We start from the raw sequence: 22,115 nt of genomic DNA on the forward strand, positions 1-22,115 counted from the left end.
CATGGTTAACTGAAGAGAAACAATGATACCAAGAACCAGCCTCCTTTTAAAGTGTCCAGTGATGTCATTCTTACTTAATTATGACTGATTGATCGCCAGCCCTGTCCTCATCAACAGCCACACCTGTGTTAATGGATCAATCACTAAAACGATGTTAGCTGCTCCTTTTAAGGCAGGACTGCAATGATGTTGAAATGTGTTTTGGGGGTTAAAGTTCATTTTCTGGGCAAATATTGACTTTGCAAGTACAGTAATTGCTGTTAAGCTGATCACTCTTTGACATTCAGGAGTATATGCAAATTGCCATTACAAAAAATGAAGCCGTAAACTTTGGAAAAATTACTATTTGTCTCATTCTCAATACTTTTGGCCAGGACTGTAGGCACCTTCCAGCTGGTCACCTTCTGCTCCTTGGCAACACATTGCTATGGACTTCATCACTGATCTTCCGGTATCTGCCGGTTCTACTGTCATATGGGTGGTCGCTGACCGCTTCTCCAAGATGGCTCACTTCATTCCTTTGCCTGGTCTTTCGTCCGCACCTGTGCTGGCTAAGGATTTAATTCGTCACATCTTTCGTATCTGTGGCTTACCCCTCCATATTGTCTCGGATAGAGGAGTTCAGTTCACTTCTCGCTTCTGGAGTGCCATGTGCAAGTTGCTGGATGTCAATTTGGACTTTTCTTCAGCCTATCATCCTCAGTCCAATGGTCAGGTGGAACGTATTAATTAGATCCTCACAAGTTTTTTTCAGCACTTTATCAACGCTCACCATAGCGATTGGGTAGAACTTCTGCCTTGGGCCGAGTTTTCTTATAACAACCATGTGAGTGAGTCCTCTGCTAAGTCTCCGTTTTTTGTGGTTTTCGGTCAACACCCCCGAATTCCGTTTCCAGTCTCTTCTTCAGTGGATAATCCTGCTGCAGAGTCTCTTGTCAGCGACTTTTCGGTGATTTGGGAAGACACTAGATCTGCGCTTCTACAGTTCTCTGAGCGGATGAAGAGACACACTGATAAGAGACGTCTGGATCCGCCTCTTTTCCATCCAGGAGACAAGGTCTGGCTTTCCTCTAAGTATGTTCGCCTCAAGATGACTTCTTACAGGTTGGGTCCTCGATTCATTGGTCCGTTCGAGATTCTGAGCCAAATTAATCCAGTGGCGTACAAGTTAAAACTTCCTGCCTCATTACGGATCCCCAACTCCTTCCATGTATCACTCCTCAAACCTGTAGTCCTTAATCCTTTCTCTGGTGAACTGGGTACCGCACCAATTCTAGTCTGCGCTGAGGACGTTTTTGAGGTAGAGAACATTCTGGCTACCAAGGGTAAGAGGAAAAACCTTTTTTCTTGTGGATTGGAAGGGGTTTGGTCCAGAGGAGAGGACATGGGAGCCCAGGGAGAACATACATGCTCCTCTTCTTCTTGAAAAGTTTCTTGCAGGCTTGAAGAGGAGGGGGCGTAAAGGCCCAACAGAGACGCTGATCTACTCACCGCCGCGACTCTGGTCCGGCGTCCCCTGCTCCTCCCCCTGTCCTCTTCGTGGCGTCTGACCAGGGTGCGCGCACTGCGCGTGGATCCCCGGCCTCTGTTCTTAGAGCGCACGCGTGCTCCCTTCCTCTTAAAGGGGACGTGCGTGCCGTCCTAAAAGTCCCCAGCCAATGGCTGGAAGGCTGCCACTACTTTAGGCACCTCCTGCATAATGGGGGTGCCTGTGCAAAGTTGTTGTTTGTGTCTTAACAGTCTCTCCAGCACTCAGGTTCCCATGCCTGCCAGCCTGTCTATCAGCCGTGCCCGCCAGCCTGTCTACCCGCATCACCTGCCTGTCTACCAGCTGTGCCCGCCTGCCGGTCCATCTGCCGTGTCCTCCTGCTTGTCTACCCGCATCACCTGCCTGTCTACCAGCTGTGCCCGCCTGCTGGTCCATCTGCCGTGTCCTCCTGCTTGTCTACCCGCATCACCTGCCTGTCTACCAGCTGTGCCCGCCTGCTGGTCCATCTGCCGTGTCCTCCTGCTTGTCTACCCGCATCACCTGCCTGTCTACCAGCCATGCTCATCAGCTGTGCCTGTTGTCTTCGGCCATCAGTCCCGCGGGAGTCGCCTGCTCTCACACGAGCTCGGTCCCAGAGTGGCACCTGGTTACCTTCCCGGTTCCTCCTTGGTTCACGGAGTCGACTAAGCTGCCGTGTGGCCAGGGTCGGTCCGGGTAGACACTTAGGTACACCCCTCTGGTCCCTCCACCTGGACCCATAACAGCATATACACATATTCCTCACAGGTGAGGATGTTACCTTTAGTAGCCATTCAAACCCATTTGTGTCAAATTCTGTGCATGTTATCAGGCCAAAATCACCAGGGGATGTGAACTTCTGATCAGGGTTATTTGGATGTTTTTGGTTGTCATTAAGATTTAAAAAGAGAAAACTCAGTAGTTTGACAATAAATGGCTTCACCCAACCAATAACCAGGAGTGGAGAAAAAGGATTTTTGTTATCATTCATATTCTCTGAAACAAGAACAAGAAAGGAAAAACTCTGCCGGGGTATGTAAACTTTCCAGCACAACTGTATACTGTTATGCACACGCCCGGGCTGAGCGGCGTGTGCGTGTGATTGTAGTGATTCCACTGGACCGTGCCGGAGAGTGAATGCCTGGAGGGGTGTAACTAGGTATTCACCCGATCCGACCAGGGTCGCACGACGGCATACGACGCCAGTGCACCAAGGAGGAACCGAGCAGAGGGACCAGGTGCTACTCCAGGACAGACCCCGGACACGGCTGTTGACCCACACAGGCGAATACAGGAACAGACTGTTAGGCTGGCACACAGACTGGTGGGTATAGGCAGGCACGACTGGTATGCAGGCAGGCGGGTATGCAGGCAGGGGGGTACAGGCAAGCACAGCTAGAGTGCAGACAGGGAGGCACTAGCAGGTAGGAACACAGGCGGGATAGGACCCAGTACACACTGGGACTCAGGAACAATACAGGCAGAGGGGTACAGGCAAGCACAGCTAGAGTGCAGACAGGGAGGCACTAGCAGGTAGGGACACTGGCGGGATAGGACCCAGTACGCACTGGGACTCAGGAACAGAACCACAGATGTGGCGGACAAACACAGCAGGGTGAGGCCGCCCAGAGAGGTGAGCGAGAACAGGGCAGGACAAGGCCGCCTGGAGCGGTGAGCAAGAGTAGAGCAGGACAAGGCCGCCAGGAGCGGTGAACAAAGGATCAGAGCTGAGCGAGACTGCTGGAGCAGTGAGCAAGAGTAAAGCAGGACGAGGCCGCCTGGAGCGGTGAGCAAGAGTGGAGCGAGACTGCCGGAGCAGCGAGCAAAAGGGTCAGAGCGGAGCAAGGCTGCCGGAGCAGCGAGCAAAGGAGTCAGAGCAGGCTAGAACCGCCGGAGCGGTAAGCAAAGGAGTCAGAGCAGACTAGAACCGCCGGAGCGGTGAGCAAAGGAGTCAGAGCAGGCTAGAACCGCCGGAGCGGTGAGCAAAGGAGTCAGAGCAGGCTAGAACCGCCGGAGCAGTGAGCAAAGGAGTCAGAGCAGGCAAGGCTGAGTAGGGGGGACAGGGCTCTGTTCACACGGAACAGACAGGAAGAGAAAGGCAGAGCCAGATACCCACAGGGTACTTGCAGTGAAGTAACGAGTGGACCACAAACTCACAAACGGGAGTACAGAGACAACAAACAGGAGTTAGGTACAAGTTCAGACTCTGCAGAAAAAGGAAAGGAACGGACATAGAGGCAAAACAGGTAAAGGATAGGAGAGAGTTCAGACTGGAACTGAGCGTACGGAGGAGACCGACACTGCAGCGGGATACAGGAGCGGGTCTGGGAATACGGCCCCCAGAGAGGCGGGACGAACAGGCAAGGAGCGTGTTCAGACAGGACAGACAAGATACAGGAGCGGGTCTAGGTAATCGGCCCCTAGAAGGCGGGAGGAACAGGCTAGGAGCGTGTTCAGACAGGACAGACAAGATACAGGAGCGGGTCTAGGTAATCAGCCCCTAGAAGGCAGGAGGAACAGGCTAGGAGCGTGTTCAGACAGGCCTGGAAATACAGCCTCCAGGATAGGCAGACAAGAGAACACAGAACGGCACCTGGCACCTTCAGAGTGCAAGCACACACTGAATGAAACACAATGCTCAGGCAGGGATAGATGGGAGCAGCTGAGCTATATACCAGGTGACAGACAGCAATAGGCTGAGGACGCACAAGGGGTGTGACCCACAGCAGGTACAAAAAGCAGGAAGTGATCGGGCGCCGCCCTTAAGCAGCAGAAACAGACACAAACAGACAGCATGGAGGGAAGCCAGAGAGACATTCTGGACTGGAGATCAAGTGCACGCTCTTGCACAGTGGGAAATGGACCACCATGCAAGGACGCCGCCAGGTATGTTACAGTACCCCCCCCCTTACGCCCCCTCTTCTTCAGGCCTGCCAGAATCTTCCGCAGGGAATTCGAGGACCAGTCGTTCACTTCAAGGAGATCACTTCCACTGTCCACAGGAAAAACTGATCTCATCTGGTTAGCTAGGATGCTACCTCCTATCCAGCCATCCTCAGCAACAGACGAAACGGGTGGAGTACCAGGAACAGCACACAAGGAAGTCTCTCTCCACATATTTTCAGGTGGCACCCCAGAGGGTACAGGAGACAACTGGAAGTCCTTCACCGGGTTGGAGGGGGACAGAGACTTGGGGGTAATCTCTGCTTCGAGGTACATCTTGTTAAGCTCACACGAAGAAATAGACGGGTTATCAGGTACATAATGAGGAAAAGTCACTGTCTCTTTGTTATCTGGTGGTACCCCGGAGGATTCAGGAAACAACTGGAGGTCCTCCGCCGGGTCAGAAGAGTGCAGAGGCTCAGAGAAAACATCTGCTTCAGAGTACACTAGGTCGGACTCACTGGACGAAGCAGGCGAGGTATCGGGTACCGAGTATAGGAAAGTCTCTGTCCATTCACCACCAGGTGGCACCCCGAAGGGTTCTGGAGACAACTGGCGGTCCTCCGCCTGGTCAGAGGGGTGTAGAGACTCACGGGTAACCTCTGCTTCAGAGTACACTAGGTCGGACTCACTGGACGAAGCAAGTGAGGTATCAGATCTAGGATATAGGAAAGTCTCTGTCCATTCACCACCAGGTGGCACCCAGAAGGGTTCTGGAGACAACTGGAGGTCCTCCGCCTGGTCGGAGGGGTGTAGAGACTCGGGAGTAACCACTGCTTCGGAGTACACTAGGTTGGACTCAGTGGACGAAGCGAGCGAGGTATCAGGTACAGAGTATAGGAGAGTCTCTGTCCTTTCGCTACCAGGTAGCACCCCGAAGGGTTCTGGAGACAACTGGAGGTCCTCCGCCTGGTCGGAGGGGTGTAGAGACTCGGGAGTAACCTCTGCTTCGGAGTACACTAGGTTGGACTCACTGGACGAAGCGAGCGAGGTATCAGGTACAGAGTATAGGAGAGTCTCTGTCCTTTCGCTACCAGGTAGCACCCCGAAGGGTTCAGGAGACAACAGGAGGTCCTCCGCCTGGTCGGAGGGGTGTAGAGACTCGGGGGTAACTACCACTTTGGGGTACCCATTGTCAGGCTCACAGGACGAAGCGGACAAAGTATCGAGTACCGGGTGTAGAGAAGTCTCTCTCCATTTGTCATCGAGCGGTATCCCGGAGGATTCAGGAGGCAACAGGGGGTCCTCCACCAGGTAGTAGAGGTGCACAGACTCTGAGGTAACCACAGCTTTGGAGCATCCTTGGACATGCACACCGGTTAAAGTGGGTGAAGCATCTGATGCCGGGTGCAGGAAGTTCTCCTGTGTGGAGTCTGGATGGGCAGAAGTCTCTTCGGGCAGGAGAACTGGTGCACTACCCATGCACATTACCCGTTGGGGCTTCTCCGGGATACAGGGAGATGAAGCTTCAGTAGGGACTTCAAGGTTGGGGTCAGGAGGTCTCAAGGAGGACAGACCCTGGCGTGACGGCTTGCCTCTACGTCTAGCACGTCTGGACTGCCTCTTGAGGTTGGGAGAAGTATTCCGGAAAGCGTAGTCACCCTGTGAGGATTCTGGGTGGGCAGTAGTCTCATTGGGCTGGAGGACTATTGCGCTACCCACACACATTACCCGTCGGGGCTGCTCCGGGATATTGGGAAGTGAAGCTTCAGCAGGGGCTTCAGGGTTAGGGTCCTCGAAGACCATACGAAAGGCCACCAGGAAGGCCTGCAGGTCAAGGACGACAGGATCCCATGCTTCCCATAGGGGGGTGACCCATTTCAAGGCATCACCCGCTAGGTAGTCAATCATAAAGGCCACTTTAGCCCAATCGGAAGGAAAATAGAGAGGGTAGGCCTTAAAGTGTAGCATGCATTGCTCCACAAATGCACGACACTGTCTTGGATCCCCATAGTAACGTGGCGGATCCGCAGGAACGAGAGCGGATAGATCCATCTGGACGGTTCGTAATTCGCCTGGAACTCAGCTAAGGAAAAAAAAATGTATTTATTTATTTTAATGCATGTATTCGCTGGAAAACTTCTCAGAGAGCGAAGGCCGTGGGGCTCAACGGGAACCATGGCCTGAGAATGCTGTTATGCACACGCCCGGGCTGAGCGGCGTGTGCGTGTGATTGTAGTGATTCCACTGGACCGTGCCGGAGAGTGAATGCCTGGAGGGGCGTAACTAGGTATTCACCCGATCCGACCAGGGTCGCACGACGGCATACGACGCCAGTGCACCAAGGAGGAACCGAGCAGAGGGACCAGGTGCTACTCCAGGACAGACCCCGGACACGGCTGTTGACCCACACAGGCGAATACAGGAACAGACTGTTAGGCTGGCACACAGACTGGTGGGTATAGGCAGGCACGATTGGTATGCAGGCAGGCGGGTATGCAGGCAGGGGGGTACAGGCAAGCACAGCTAGAGTGCAGACAGGGAGGCACTGGCGGGATAGGACCCAGTACACACTGGGACTCAGGAACAGAACCACAGATGTGGCGGACAAACACAGCAGAGTGAGGCCGCCCAGAGAGGTGAGCGAGAACAGGGCAGGACAAGGCCGCCTGGAGCGGTGAGCAAGAGTAGAGCAGGACAAGGCCGCCAGGAGCGGTGAACAAAGGATCAGAGCTGAGCGAGACTGCTGGAGCTGTGAGCAAGAGTAAAGCAGGACGAGGCCGCCTGGAGCGGTGAGCAAGAGTGGAGCGAGACTGCCGGAGCAGCGAGCAAAAGGGTCAGAGCGGAGCAAGGCTGCCGGAGCAGCGAGCAAAGGAGTCAGAGCAGGCTAGAACCGCCGGAGCGGTAAGCAAAGGAGTCAGAGCAGACTAGAACCGCCGGAGCGGTGAGCAAAGGAGTCAGAGCAGGCTAGAACCGCCGGAGCGGTGAGCAAAGGAGTCAGAGCAGGCTAGAACCGCCGGAGCAGTGAGCAAAGGAGTCAGAGCAGGCAAGGCTGAGTAGGGGGGACAGGGCTCTGTTCACACGGAACAGACAGGAAGAGAAAGGCAGAGCCAGATACCCACAGGGTACTTGCAGTGAAGTAACGAGTGGACCACAAACTCACAAACGGGAGTACAGAGACAACAAACAGGAGTTAGGTACAAGTTCAGACTCTGCAGAAAAAGGAAAGGAACGGACATAGAGGCAAAACAGGTAAAGGATAGGAGAGAGTTCAGACTGGAACTGAGCGTACGGAGGAGACCGACACTGCAGCGGGATACAGGAGCGGGTCTGGGAATACGGCCCCCAGAGAGGCGGGACGAACAGGCAAGGAGCGTGTTCAGACAGGACAGACAAGATACAGGAGCGGGTCTAGGTAATCGGCCCCTAGAAGGCGGGAGGAACAGGCTAGGAGCGTGTTCAGACAGGACAGACAAGATACAGGAGCGGGTCTAGGTAATCAGCCCCTAGAAGGCAGGAGGAACAGGCTAGGAGCGTGTTCAGACAGGCCTGGAAATACAGCCTCCAGGATAGGCAGACAAGAGAACACAGAACGGGACCTGGCACCTTCAGAGTGCAAGCACACACTGAATGAAACACAATGCTCAGGCAGGGATAGATGGGAGCAGCTGAGCTATATACCAGGTGACAGACAGCAATAGGCTGAGGACGCACAAGGGGTGTGACCCACAGCAGGTACAAAAAGCAGGAAGTGATCGGGCGCCGCCCTTAAGCAGCAGAAACAGACACAAACAGACAGCATGGAGGGAAGCCAGAGAGACACTCTGGACTGGAGATCAAGTGCGCGCTCTTGCACAGTGGGAAATGGACCACCATGCAAGGACGCCGCCAGGTATGTTACATATACTCTATAGCTAAATTAAAAAATGACAGAAATAAAGTGAACATGGACTTTGTTGTATCGGCCTCACGCACCTTATTCAGATCTTTCTTCAGACTTTCCAGCATTTGGCTTTTATTTTCTTCTAGGAATTTGCTCAGAGCTTCCAGCTGTGAAATCCGGAATTCCAGGGATCTCGTTTTTCCCTCCCTAAAGCTTCTCCTCAGGTGATTGATGACGTCTTCGTAGGACATTGTTATATGGCTGGAACTGAAAGAAGATAATGAAAACTACTGTAAGACTTTGTGTATGATAATGGGAAAGGCAAAGATATCTGCAACCGTTCAAACCCCATAGCGCTATCTGCCCTACAGCCCTCAGTATATAGTGCTATCTGCTCTACAGTCCTCAGTATATAGCGCTATCTGCCCTACAGCCCTCAGTATATAGCGCTATCTGCCCTACAGTCCTCAGTATATAGCGCTATCTGTCCTACAGCCCTCAGTATATAGTGCTATCTGCTCTACAGTCCTCAGTATATAGCGCTATCTGCCCTACAGCCCTCAGTATATAGCGCTATCTGCCCTACAGTCCTCAGTATATAGTGCTATCTGCCCTACAGTCCTCAGTATATAGCGCTATCTGCTCTACAGCCCTCAGTATATAGCACTATCTGCTCTACAGTCCTCAGTATATAGCGCTATCTGCTCTACAGTCCTCAGTATATAGCGCTATCTGCTCTACAGTCCTCAGTATATAGCGCTATCTGCTCTACAGCCCTCAGTATATAGCGCTATCTGCTCTACAGCCCTCAGTATATAGCGCTATCTGCTCTACAGTCCTCAGTATATAGTGCTATCTGCTCTACAGCCCTCAGTATATAGTGCTATCTGCTTTACAGCCCTCAGTATATAGCGCTATCTGCTCTACAGTCCTCAGTATATAGTGATATCTGACTTATAGCCCCCAGTGTGAGAGTTTCCCCTCCCCCCATCTGCAATTATGCAAAAGTACAACAATAACAGACCACAGTTATACCATGTATGGTCTCTAAAGAAAGGTAAATTTGTATTAAAAAATCCTTACAAAATCCTTGCAGATGTTGTCCTTGAGGGATTTGAACCCAGGATCCCAGCACTGCAAGGCTTCAGTGCTAACCACTGAGCCACTGTGCTGCCATTCTCCCTCTGATATCTAACATGCTGGAGAAACTTGCACCTACTGCCACTGAGTATCTTCAGCTCCTTTATGAGAAACTAATGTATTTGGGCAGCCACTCAGTCTACCAAATAAAATTCCTGAGAAGGAAATTGGGGATGACTTCGCTACTGGTACTGGGGGCAGTGCTAATACCATGGCGTCGTACCATAGTTTACTAGAAGTATTCCAGGCTGGTAGGAGGCAAGGAAATTCCAACAGAAAAGTACCAGAAGTAATGTTTTGGGACCCGTGCTTGTGGAAGGCAGGGACAACACCAGGGGAAATAGTGAGGGCAGGCGACCGAGTATGGAGATCTGGCCGCGACCGCCATGAGCATGAGGATGTGAAAAGCTTCCGCCTCCACAAGCCTTAAAGGCAACATTTCAAGTGCAAGCAGCTGCCCAGAAATCTGGCAGTTTAGTGTTGCGGCCTGTGGGTGGGTGGATGGCTGCATACTTGCGCTTGCATTCCAAGTAACAGAAAACTAAGCAGATGGTGGCCTCTATCATCATCATGGCCTCACCTCGGCACTATGAACTCTCCTGAAGGAGAAGCCAGGGCCCGCCGGAGGAGTCTCTGGTTCTCTGGTGGGTCCATCCAACCCTGCCGGAAAGCAGTCCTGGCTAAGAAAAGTGTGGGGGAAGGTTCCCGGACACTCTATAGCTGCTTTTTTAATGTGGATCGGCCATGCTTATGCATGTTATTTCTCAAAACGCATTACAGATCAAGCCATTGTCCAACTCTCTATTCAAGAAATTAAATGCGCAAAGAAAGATGTGTGTGTGTCAAAGCACCACCGACAAGGGCGAGTTGATGTTGGACGGGCTGCCATTGCTTCTGCAACAAGCTCAATTACAGGACTTCCTGGGAGAAATGACACCCAGAGTAGATACGGTTTCCCTCTATGCCAGTCCTTTCACCGAGCTAAATACAACTGTCAGCAAAAAAGTTGTGGACAGGCTCCGTACCGTCCCTGGCCACATTCACCTGTCCACATGTTTGTGGTTAGGCGGTCCTTCCCAGTAAGTGCACTGGGGAGGGCACTGGGAATGTTGTGAGACCTGTGCTTGTGGAAGGCAGAGGCGATACCGGGAAATATAATGGCGGCTGGGGACCGAGTATGGAGACTCGGCCGCCTCCGGCATAAGGTTATGAAAAGCTTCCGCCTCCACGAGCCTAAAAGGCCACATTTCAAGTGCAAGCAGCTGTCAAAAACTTGGCAGTATAGTATTGCAGCCTGTGGGTGGGTGGGTGGGTGGCTGGCTGCATACTTGCACTTGCATTCCAAGGAATGGAGTAGGGATAACTTAACGCTGCAGTGGGACAAGGACGTGGACGGTGATTGTTGCAAGTCTGCAACGACAGGTGCATGGCGGGAGGCATCTTCACATGCGCCAAGGATCACTTATGATGGGCACACTTTTAGGCAGTGACCTGGGAGTTAGAGATGCTTCCAGAGGTCTTCCCCAAGCTGTTCCCATGTCTTTTCAGCACTGTATGCATGTGTCTGATGATGTGTCACACACCACATGGGCAGATAAGGTTGTAAAATGTTAAAATGACATTTCCTGGTGAATGCATTTGTCTTGGTTGAAAGCAATTCAAAAGTGCAAAAACGCGTCAAAAACGGTACGTGTGAACATAGCCCAAGGTGTGGAGGAGCATTTTTGTTTTTGGTTATTTATTTTGCCTTATATACAAGTCATTACCCTGGAAAGGATGTTCCTTAACATATTTCCCAGGAAAATCCATTTTGGTTTCGTTTTTGTAAGTTTTATTGTGAGTCCGTAAAAGTGGCGTAATACTCTGACCACATTGCTCACAGCAGTGATCTGGGAATCAGAAATGCTTCCAGGGGTCTTCCCCATGCTGTTCCCATGTCATTTGAGCACTGTTCCCATCAATTTGGGCAATTTTTAGGCCCTCTGCAGACCGCCAAGGGGAGCCGACAGAAAAATGCTTGAGTTTCCCATAGACTTACATTGGGCTCGTTGCTCGGGTCCAGCACCCGGGTATTCCAATTTGCTCGACCCGAGCAACGAGCACCCGAGCATTTTAGTGCTCGCTCATCACTAGTAAGGATCACTGATGGTATGGTCATTTAGTCGTCTGTAGTCCACACAAAATCGAGTACTCCCATCTTTCTTGGGTACTAACACCACAGGAAAAGCCCAAGGGCTATGGGAGGCCTGAATTACCCCGAGCTGTAACATCTCCTCCAGTTCGTGCTGCATGGTGGTTCTAAATGATTCTGGTACTCGGAAAGGGGCCTGCTGTATGGGACGGATGCCCGCGGTGTCCACATGATGTTGGGTTACTGTGGTTCGACCTGGCCGGGATGAGAAAGCAGCCTATCTTTGATGGAGCACTCCCAGCGTCTGGGTTTTCTGTAAGGAATCCAGGTGATCTCTCAGATGAACCTGCTGCACAGTGGATGGGGCCCTCGCTGCTTCCACAGGATCAGGTAGTGAGTCCTCCTCCTCCTGACTGTCTTCTGAAGCAAGCCGACAGCTTGCTATCACTGGTAGTGACCGGTCATGGTACTCCTTAATCATATTCACATGGACAGTCTTTTGTCTTAAACCCTGGTTATCTAAAGCAAGAAGGTAATTGGTGTCATTAAGTTTCCTGAGAACCCGGAAGGGACCCTCACATGTTGTCTGCAGTTTATTTTGCCGATGGGGAACAATCATTAAGACCTGTTGTCTTTCTGCAAACTCCCGATAGCGTGCTTTGTGATCACACCACGTCTTCTGTCTGGTTTGAGCCATCCGCACATGATCCTGAGCAAAACTAGCAAGTTGAGATGGTTCCCTGAAAGACGAATACAAGTTCACTGGATCTCAGGTCGGGAAGAAATTCTAGAATGTTATAGAGTTGGAGGAGACCACCAGGGTCCTCGTGTCCCACCCCCTGTATATACTGTATACCCCTGTACAGTGTGTGTACATCGCCTGTATATACTATATAGCCCTGTACAGTGTGTGTACACCGCCTGTATATACTATATACCCCTATATAGTGTGTACACCACCTGTATATACTATATACCCGTATACAGTGTGTAGACTGCCTGTATATACTATATACAGTTAGGTCCATATATATTTGGACAGAGACAATGTGTCACCCTGGCCGGGATGCCACAAATGTATAAAAAAGCTGTGTCTGAGAGCAAGGGGGAGGTTCTCTGGTCAGGGACCATTAGCATGTAGCACCTCCTGTCCCAGGCCAGTAGGGAGAGCAGGCTGCCCCTATAAAAGCTGGAACTAGGGGCAGGGTTAGAGAGTTCTGGACGACCTGTCTCTGGAGTGAGAGGTGTCCCAGAGAAGGGAGAGCCAGATCAGCTGAGGCTGAGGAGGACAGGTAGAGTAGCCACAAGCCAGGGACGGAAGGCGAGGGAAGCCTGTCCTGGCTGAGAGAGAAACTGAACTACCGGACTTTGGTGTCCGAGGCTGTTAGGATTCCAAGTCCTACAGCAAATAACCAGTCCGCAGGGGATTGTATGTTCCTTGGCCTAAGAAGCCCGGAGGTTCCGCCACAGCAGAAGGGACCAGCAGAGCTGCACCAAGCCAAGAGTAGAAAGGGACCCAAGTTGCAAGCCATACGGGCGAGAAGGCACGGTGAGCTCAGGAACGTGGGCTGTTACACCACAAGGAGGGAAATAGCCAGAAAGAGCGCAGAGAGTACGGTAGGCCTTCACCCTCACCCTGACCAGGGCCAGCTTCCCACTTGTTCTCAGACATCCAGGCCCCCTCCTAGCCGGGACTGTTTTTGGGTCGTCTCACCTGTTCTAATAAAGACCCTGAACTGTTTAAGAGGCCTCCGTTTCCTGGCTATTGCGGTCGGAATCACCCCCTCCATCATCCATCTATATACTGCCCTGGGGCCATACTCCTCCCGTGGGGAGTTGTACTATTCACTGCTGCACATTTACATCTGCCCCAGCAGTCTGCACTGCAGCGGCGGTTAACCCTGACCGCAATCCACGGGTGGCGTAGTCGGACATTTAAAACCCTACAAATAGACTGCCACAACAATTGGTCTGACCACCCTGAGCCACGGACCGGGTTGCCACTACTACCCCCAATATTGCCCTGTTGCCCGGCTCCGAGTACCCCACGGCCCAGGGGGTGAGTCAACAACATTTTTCTAATTTTGGTTCTAGACATTACCACAATGAATTTTAAACAAAACAATTCAGATGCAGTTGGAGTTCAGACTTTCAGCTTTCATTTGAGGGTATCCACATTAAAATTGGATGAAGGGTTTAGGAGTTTCAGCTCCTTAACATGTGCCACCCTGTTTTTAAAGGGACCAAAAGTAAGTGGACAATTGACTCCAAGGCTATTTCATGGACAGGTGTGGGCAATCCCTTCGTTATGTCATTCTCAATTAAGCATATAAAAGGCCTGGAGTTGATTTGAGGTGTGGTGCTTGTATTTGGAAGGTTTGTGAAGTAAACATGCGGTTAAAGGAGCTCTCCATGCAGGTGAAACAAGCCATCCTTAAGCTGCAAAAACAGAAAAAACCCATCCGAGAAATTGCTACAATATTAGGAGTGGCAAAATCTACAGTTTGGTACATCCTGAGAAAGAAAGAAAGCACTGGTGAACTCATCAATGCAAAAAGACCTGGGCGCCCACGGAAGACAACAGTGGTGGATGATCGCAGAATAATCTCCATTGTGAAGAGAAACCCCTTCACTGTTAATACTGTTAATCAATGTTAAAAGACAGTTTCAGTGTAGAGTGGGCGAGGGGAGGGGCAGGGGATGGATCTCTTCAGAAATAATGCCGATCTCCATTTTTTTCTCTTTCCCGCATTTACAGTGGGGAGGTGCAGTCTGTCAGCCTATCAGCAGCGCACACACGCAGCGAAGTGCTTTTTTTTCACACAAGCAAGGGCATGTGTCATTGGCTGTGTATGTCACATGTCCTTGCCCTATAAGACCCAGCCATTTTCCCCTTCGCCACCATTTTCTCACTGCTGCAGCTGAGTGTTAGACGGCACCGCTGCTGCTGTGGGTGCTATACAGTATAACTGTGTGAATTGCGAGCGAATTTCCAGTTACATAGAGAGATAGGTTTAGGGAGTAGGGACTAGTTGTAATTGCAGCCCTTTTGAGGGCTAGGTTACAGCAGTTCCTAGCACTTTTTGCCAGGCAGGTCTGTGCAAGTGCTGTGCAAGTATTTTTCACAGCATTTGGCGAAATGTAGCTCAGCCAATCCTTTTGGACCTGTAGCAGTGTCTGTTAGTCATTGGAGTAGCCCATTTGTACCAAGCTACACCACCTATGTATCTAATAACAATTTTTTACTGCATCTAGCCCAGTAAATCTTTTTGGGCCTAGTAGCAGTGTCTGGTAGTCAGCGGAGTAGCCCATCTGAAGCAAGCTACACTGCCTGTGTATCTAATTCTAATTTTTTACTGCATCTAACCCAGGAAATCTTTTTGGGCCTAGTAGCAGTGTGTGGTAGTCAGCGGAGTAGCCCAGCTGTTAAGCAAGCTACACAGCCTGTAGATCTAATTACAAATTTTTAACTGCATCTAGCCCAGGCAATACTTTGGGCCTAGTAGCAGTGTCTGCTAGTCAGCGGAGTAGCCCAGCTGTTTTGCAAGCTACATCGCCTGTAGATATAATTACAAATTTTGCATCTAGCCCAGGCAATACTTTGGGCCTAGTAGCAGTGTCTGCTAGTCAGCGGAGTAGCCCAGCTGTTTTGCAAGCTACATCGCCTGTAGATATAATTACAAATTTTTAACTGCATCTAGGCCAGGCAATATTTTGGGCCTAGTAGCAGTGTCTGCTAGTCAGCGGAGTAGCCCAGCTGTTAAGCAAGCTACACCACCTGTGCTTTGGACACTTAATTTTTTCAAAGGAAACACTTCGGACCCCCGGGACACTCAGTCAAGAGCATCGGGGAGGCGCCCCAAGGCAGAGGGGCTGTGACTGGCGGTAGCACACCTTGCGGCGGACCGCCAAGCTCGATCCTTATAAAAGCTTTTTAACTGCAGCAGCTTTAGTGGACGCTACTGGAGCTGGAATTACCGCGGCTACTGGCACCAGACTTGCCCTCCAATCGATCCTTGTAAAAGGATTTAAAGTGTACTCATTCAAATTACAGAGCCAATTTAAATTACAGAGCTTAGACCTGCCTCCACCGCGGGGGGTCTCGACCCACCAGCGGACAGGCACCAGTATTGGGAGAGGGGGGCTGGCCGTCAGGGTCCACCACGGCTCTGGCAAAAACCCGGCGACACGGGCCGTGTCGGCTTCGCACTCCAGCGTAGTCCCTCTGCCCGCTCGCGCCTGTAACCTCAAAGGGATGCGCAAGTGGCTTTTCTTTCCAGGGCTGTTCCCCGCACAGCAGGAACGTGGGGGAGCTCAGGTCGGCCTTCTACTGTACTCCCTTGCCTCCCTCGCCCTCTTTCCTTCTTCCGTTCTCCATCTAACCCCTCAGCTTTGTGGTGTCCGCTCTCCCTCCAGCTTTCTCCTTCTCACAGGTGGACTACCGCGTGTATTCACACTGTGGTGAATCTTTTGGGCACAGGCATAAGAAGTCGTCGAGGTAATGGATAATATGTGCCCCCTTAGAAACGTCCATGACCACCCATTCGAGGAAGCAACTAAACGCCTGAAATAGTGAGCAGGATCTGGAGCACCCCATGGGCAAACAGCGATCTATATAGTATGCTCCTTCCCAGAAGCAGCCCAATAGGCGGACACTATTCGGAGGCACAGGTAGTAAGTAACCGGAATGCCCCCTCAATGTTTGTTTTGGCCATTAGGGTGCCCCTTCCCAACTTCTTGACCCGCCTGATTGCCTTGTCAAAGGAGGTACAGTATATACTACAGTACTTGGTTCCGCGTCGATGTTGTCATTTACTGACCTGCCCCTTGGATATGACAAATGGTGGATTAGTCCGAATGTATTGGGTTCCGTTTTTGGCACGACTCCCAACGAGGATACCACTACGTTTTGTAAGGAAAGTGTTCTGAATGGAACCGCCATTCTACCTAAAGATATTTCTTTTTTTTATTTTCTTGTCACGACGTCTGGGTGTTGGTAGGCTGATTTTAGATTTTTACTCAGCCTTTCTTGATTTTAGAAGGGCATGACATGACTATATCTGTTTCTCCTCCTCCTTTTACTCTTCCACCTCTTTTCTTTTCGCATGACTATATGTACTTGTCACTTTTCCATGTGTTAGTTGTGTCTTCTGAGCAGTTTGTCAGCTTTTGGACACCTTTGAAGGTGTTTTCTATGTGTTTTCTATGTGTTTCTATGTGTTTCTATGTGTTTTTGTTTGCCTGCTATTGGTTTTAACGGTGTTCGACGAACCGTTCGGCGAACATGCCGGTGTTCGACGAACCGAACCCGAACACTACGGGGGTGGCTCAACACTACTTAGGTCATCTTACCAGATCGACTTCCAGATCATGGTCAGAAGAAGCTCAAGATCCGTATCATGTCATCTATAATACTACATTCTAGTTTTCCTTCTCCGCATTTTAAAACATCACATCACGCATCAGGCAAACTGGAGCTTGGGTTAATTTGTGATCCAACACTGGCAGCTGATGAGGGATGAGTGTTTCCTACTGAAGCCCGTCAAAGAGGTGCCTAATTTTTTCAGAAGGGATAAGGAATCAACTATGTCATCTCCCTCACATATTCATGTCAAACTCTAATGCCGGGGAGAGGGATGGGCTCATAATATCAGTTTTATTTCTTCCCCCTGGTGTTGGATGAGGCTGAGATCCAGGCTTTGTGTGAATAGTTATGTTCTTCCACCAATCTCCCCCTAACCATGTCTGCATGGACCTTGTACATTGGATGCAGTCATAGGGAACATAAAAGGGCTTTCCTCAATATCAGAAAACAGGTTCACCTCAAGAAGGCAGTAATCCACTGCCAAAACGCATTGTGACTAATATTCCTAATAACGGCTCTGTCTAGAAAGATCCCTCTTTTTTCCTAAATTCCTCAATTCTGATCACCTGGCGCTCCATAGACTGCATTGTCCCCAGTCTCCTTCCTCAATAGCAGGGCTCACCAGGTGATGTGGATCCTTTAAGCCTCTGGTCTGGATGGACACGCGGACCTGGAGCGTCGGTGCAGCAAGTAAGAAGGCACGTGGGCAGCGAGGACTTGGCACACGGTGGAATCCAGGATGAGCAGGATGGATGAATGGAAACCCTGCAGGGATGGAAGCAAGTTTTATCATCTAGTGATTATCATTGTCCGAACTACAGCATTGAGTGAGCCCTAGTCTGACTTTGCCACTTTCTGTGATAAGTAGATCACTGTTAATAGAAAATGTATAGAGCCTTCTGTGGACGGAGGCCACTGTCGTGTGGGTGGACGGCAGCAGCTGTCGTGCGGGTGGACGGCGGCAGCTGTCGTGCGGGTGGACGGCGGCAGCTGTTATGCGGGTGGACGGCGGCTGCTGTCGTGCGGGTGGACGGCGGCACCTGTCGTGCGGGTGGACGGCGGCACCTGTCGTGCGGGTGGACGGCGGCACCTGTCGTGTGGGTGGACGGCGGCACCTGTTGTGTGGGTGGACGGCGGCTGCTGTTGTGAGGGTGGACGGCGGCTGCTGTCGTGAGGGTGGACGGCGGCACCTGTTGTGTGGGTGGACGGCGGCACCTGTTGTGTGGGTGGACGGCGGCAGCTGTCGTGAGGGTGGACGGCGGCACCTGTCGTGAGGGTGGACGGCGGCACCTGTCGTGTGGGTGGACGGCTGCAGATGTTGTGAGGGTGGACGGCGGCACCTGTTGTGTGGGTGGACGGCGGCACCTGTTGTGTGGGTGGACGGTGGCTGCTGTTGTGAGGGTGGACGGCGGCACCTGTTGTATGGGTGGACGGTGGCCGCTGTTGTGTGGGTGGACGGCGGCTGCTGTTGTGAGGGTGGACGGCGGCAGCTATTGTGTGGACGAGTTTGGCTTTCTCATCTCTGCTACATTGCTAAATCTAAGAACTCTGATTGTGTCACAATTGCTGCAACCAGTAACCTAAGTGATACATCGTCGGATTCAGGGTCTCTCTTCCTACTTCATGCTGCTCCCAGATGAGGTGGCAAAAACCTGCTGACAGAGTCCCGTTAAATAGAGATGATGTCATTGATCCACGCCAGGCAACCTACAAAACCCAATGTGGCGCAGAACAGAGGGCAGCGCACACAGGATAAGGGAACGGAGAGCAGGAGACATGGGATAAGTGTCTAATAGCACCCCCATCTTAGGGCCCCTCCCAGATGAGTGAACGATAGCAGATGCTTAGTATGATATATCTTGAGCAGGATAGAAGCATCAATGTCCTTTTAGGCACTCAGTATCTCTCCTCACGACCATGAGTCATTCCATGGTCCAGAACATGGTTGATTTCATATTCCGTCATTGGTCATAGAGGAGTCCATAAAATTCTCTGCTGAATTAATAAGTGCTTGTCATGTTAACACAGAGGAACTGTAGGAAATGGACATGGGCACGGGAAATTTATCTTTAGTAATTCCTTCCTCTTCACCGAGTGTAGGAAGTTCTCCCAGTTTGGCCTTCAATTTGGAACAATTTGTGCGATAATGATCCCGTACACCACAATACAGAGTTCCCCAGTAAGGCAACGGGATCTTTGAGCTGGAGATAATCTGTTCCCGCTGATCTCCACAGCTTCCGGTTCAGCCATTCTGGGAGGAGATTTTAAAGCAGTTTTGGAATGTGACACATAGAAATCAAAGTTTTTTCCTTAGATCATTCTTTAAAATGCAAGTCCACTTGAGTGGCAAGGTAAATCAAGTCATCAAGGGAGAACGGCAAATCTCTACCAGCAAGTTCATATTTGATCCGATTGGAAAAGCCAACGTAGAAGACGGCCAAGAGTGCATCATTGTTCCAGGACAACGCAGCAAACAGGATGTGAATCTGGATGACATAATGTCACAGGGAGCAAGTCTCGTTTCTGAGCCGCAGTATAGAATCGGCGGTGGAGAGGACACGACCTACTTCATCCAATGCTTTACGAAAGGCAGACAGGATATACGGTAGGGAATGCATCATGGGGTTTTCCTGCTCCCACAATGGTGCAGACCACGCTAGGGAATCTTCAGACAATAAAAGCAAATCTATATGTCATTTTGGACCGTCAGAAAAAAAACTGGTGAGGATATGTGACACCCCAGGAGTCCGGTTGCCACATTGGCATTGCCTCCCTCACAGGGGGTGATGCCATGCTTAGAAGCAAGGAGGGGTCCCCTTATCAGGTAACACCAGCATCCAACACATTTCCTGGCTCCAGACCTGAAGGGGGAGCTCTAACTCGGTTTCAGGGGAGCTTCCACTTTAGATTGGAGCCTGGAGGCGGCGTTTAGAAAAAAGTCGGTTGGAGTGAGAAACGTGAGTTCGAGACAGGAGACGGACGAGGGAGAACCTGGGGAGGGGAGCTGTGACTAACCTCACCCCAGAGAAAAGCACCAGAAACAGGACACCGGAGTCCGTAGTTGTTCAGGTACTGACGTCCCGGCAGCCAAATCGGGAGGGCAGGAGACTGCAGGTCTCTTGGCCCCACCAAACACCCGGCGACTCAGCAGCATACTAGAGCCCGGAGTTGCCATGAAGGAGCGACGCCTGAAAAAGGCTCGAGCCGTCTGCCATACGGGTGAGGATTTAATGATTGTTCAGGAACGAGGGCCGGAGCATAGCTTTAAGCAGCAGGGCCAAAGAGAATAGCGCAGAGGGAAGGCCTACAACTCCACCTGGCGAGGTGGATCCCCGAATTGCTTCTAGGCCGCCCAGATCTCCATCACCAGCTATTATCAGTGTCCTGGTCTGCACCGTCAAACCTCATGTGAAGGTAGAGGAAACCGCCATTCTTGTGTCGTCTGGTCATTATCTGCACCCTCAGTCCTGCACCCCAACATCCATCCAATATACTGCCCTGGGGCCTAGCTCTGACCGTGGAGAGCTGCACTATCTCAGCTGTGTCACCATCAGCCCCAGAGGATCAGAATAGCAGCGGCGGCCCCCTATAGCCGGACAAACGGGTGGCGTCACGAAAACTTTATCCCCAAAACTGTATTCCCCTTTTCTTTATTCCCAAATTGATTTTCTCTTTTCTTTATTTGACCGCCCTGGGCCATGGACCGGGTCACTGCCACCGTGACTACCCCAATAGTAAAAGACCTGCCTGGCTACCGAGTACCCCACGGGCCCAGGGGGCGCGTCAACTACAACTCAAAATTTACAGTGCTTTGATCCACAAAGCCCTAGCAGGCCTAAGGATCGACATAAAAATGTGCAGGAGTTGGCAAATGTGGATATGTCTCCCACTCAGAGTGATGGAGGTGGTTATTAAAGCGAACCTGACAACAGAAAAAACATTATTAGCCAGCAGATATGGGGTTAATCCTCAGGTTCATAGAGTTGCTTTACCAGTCCAGGCAGATCATCCATATTGCAAAGCTGGCTGCTGCACCTTTGGAATCCATGGTCTTTGGAATCTGTAAGGGCTCTACTGGTGAGGTGGATCCCTTAGGGCCCAGGTCTGGGTGGACACATGGACCCCGGGTGTTGATGCTGCAAAATGGAGGCACGTGGGAAGTAAGGACTTGGCACACTCTGGATCCAGCACCAGCAGGACCCCAGAAGTGGAACCTAGCAGGGACTGAAACAAGTAAAGCACCATCTGCACAGAAGGTGAAGTTCCCCCAACATGGAGGGCTAGAGACTCAATCTCTTAATGAGGTGTAGGGAGAGGATGTCATTGATCCATGCCGGCCAACCTGAACAACCCAACATGGACCACAAGAGGAGGCAACGGACCCAGGAGAAAGGAGTGGAGACCGCCGGGATACCCAGGACAAGTGTATAATATCAAAGCTGCGCCCACAAAGCTCCAGCTCCAGTTGTCCACAACGTCTTCTGCTGAAGATTAAGATTTCCCATCACTGGAGCTGAGGGTCCAAGGCCGCCCCCTGATAACAGCCCAGAGCACAATCCTCCTCCACCATCTGTACAGCGGCACAATGGAGCCAGGGGGGAACGTCCTCCATCAGACTGCATATATGAATATATGGGGTGTGCTGCACAGTAGCATACAAAGTGGGGGGTTTATATATTCGTGTGTTAGTGTATGTGCGTGTTAGTGTGCAGTGTGCGTGTGTTAGTGTGCCGTGTGCGTGTGTTAGTGTGCAGTGTGTGTTGGAGTGCAGTATTTTGTTAGTGTTCAGTGTGTTAGTGTGCAGTGTGTGTTGCAGTGCAGTGTGTGTTGGAGTGCAGTATTTTGTTAGTGTGTGTGTGTGGTGCAGTGTGTGTTAGTGTGTGTGTGTTGCAGTATTTTGTTAGTGTGCAGTGTGTGTTAGTGTGCAGTATGCAGTGTGTGTTTGAGTGCAGTATTTTGTTAGTGTGCAGTGTGTGTTAGTGTGCAGTGTGTGTTAGTGTGCAGTGTGTGTTAGTGTGCAGTGTGTGTTAGTGTGCAGTGTGTGTTAGTGTGTGTGTTGCAGTGCAGTGTGTGTTGGAGTGCAGTATTTTGTTAGTGTGTGTGTGTGTTGCAGTGCAGTGTGTGTTAGTGTGTGTGTGTTGCAGTATTTTGTTAGTGTGCAGTGTGTGTTAGTGTGCAGTATGCAGTGTGTGTTTGAGTGCAGTAT

The 22,115-nt window shown here is 51.1% G+C and overlaps 1 protein-coding gene across 3 annotated transcripts in view; it reads right to left on the reverse strand.

Moving 5' to 3' along the window:
- LOC141190376 (aldehyde dehydrogenase family 3 member B1-like) overlaps window positions 1–22,115 on the reverse strand; it is a 320,040-nt gene that overhangs the window by 297,368 nt on the left and 557 nt on the right. The window contains exons 2-3 of one of the 3 annotated variants that reach the window (XM_073661219.1): window positions 17,532–17,674; window positions 8,366–8,540 (exon numbers count right to left, since the gene is read on the reverse strand). In XM_073661219.1, coding sequence (XP_073517320.1) covers window positions 8,366–8,524 — 159 coding nt within the window. In that variant the 5' untranslated portion in view covers window positions 8,525–8,540; window positions 17,532–17,674. Of the gene's footprint in view, window positions 1–8,365; window positions 8,541–17,475; window positions 17,675–22,115 lie in introns of all 3 variants that reach the window. The other 2 variants (XM_073661220.1, XM_073661221.1) reach the window with 2 other exon arrangements.

The sequence above is a fragment of the Phyllobates terribilis genome, unplaced genomic scaffold (assembly GCF_046119375.1).
Source record: "Phyllobates terribilis strain yellow unplaced genomic scaffold, ASM4611937v1 Scaffold_2__4_contigs__length_985480577, whole genome shotgun sequence".
In the NCBI taxonomy this organism is placed as follows: domain Eukaryota; kingdom Metazoa; phylum Chordata; class Amphibia; order Anura; family Dendrobatidae; genus Phyllobates; species Phyllobates terribilis.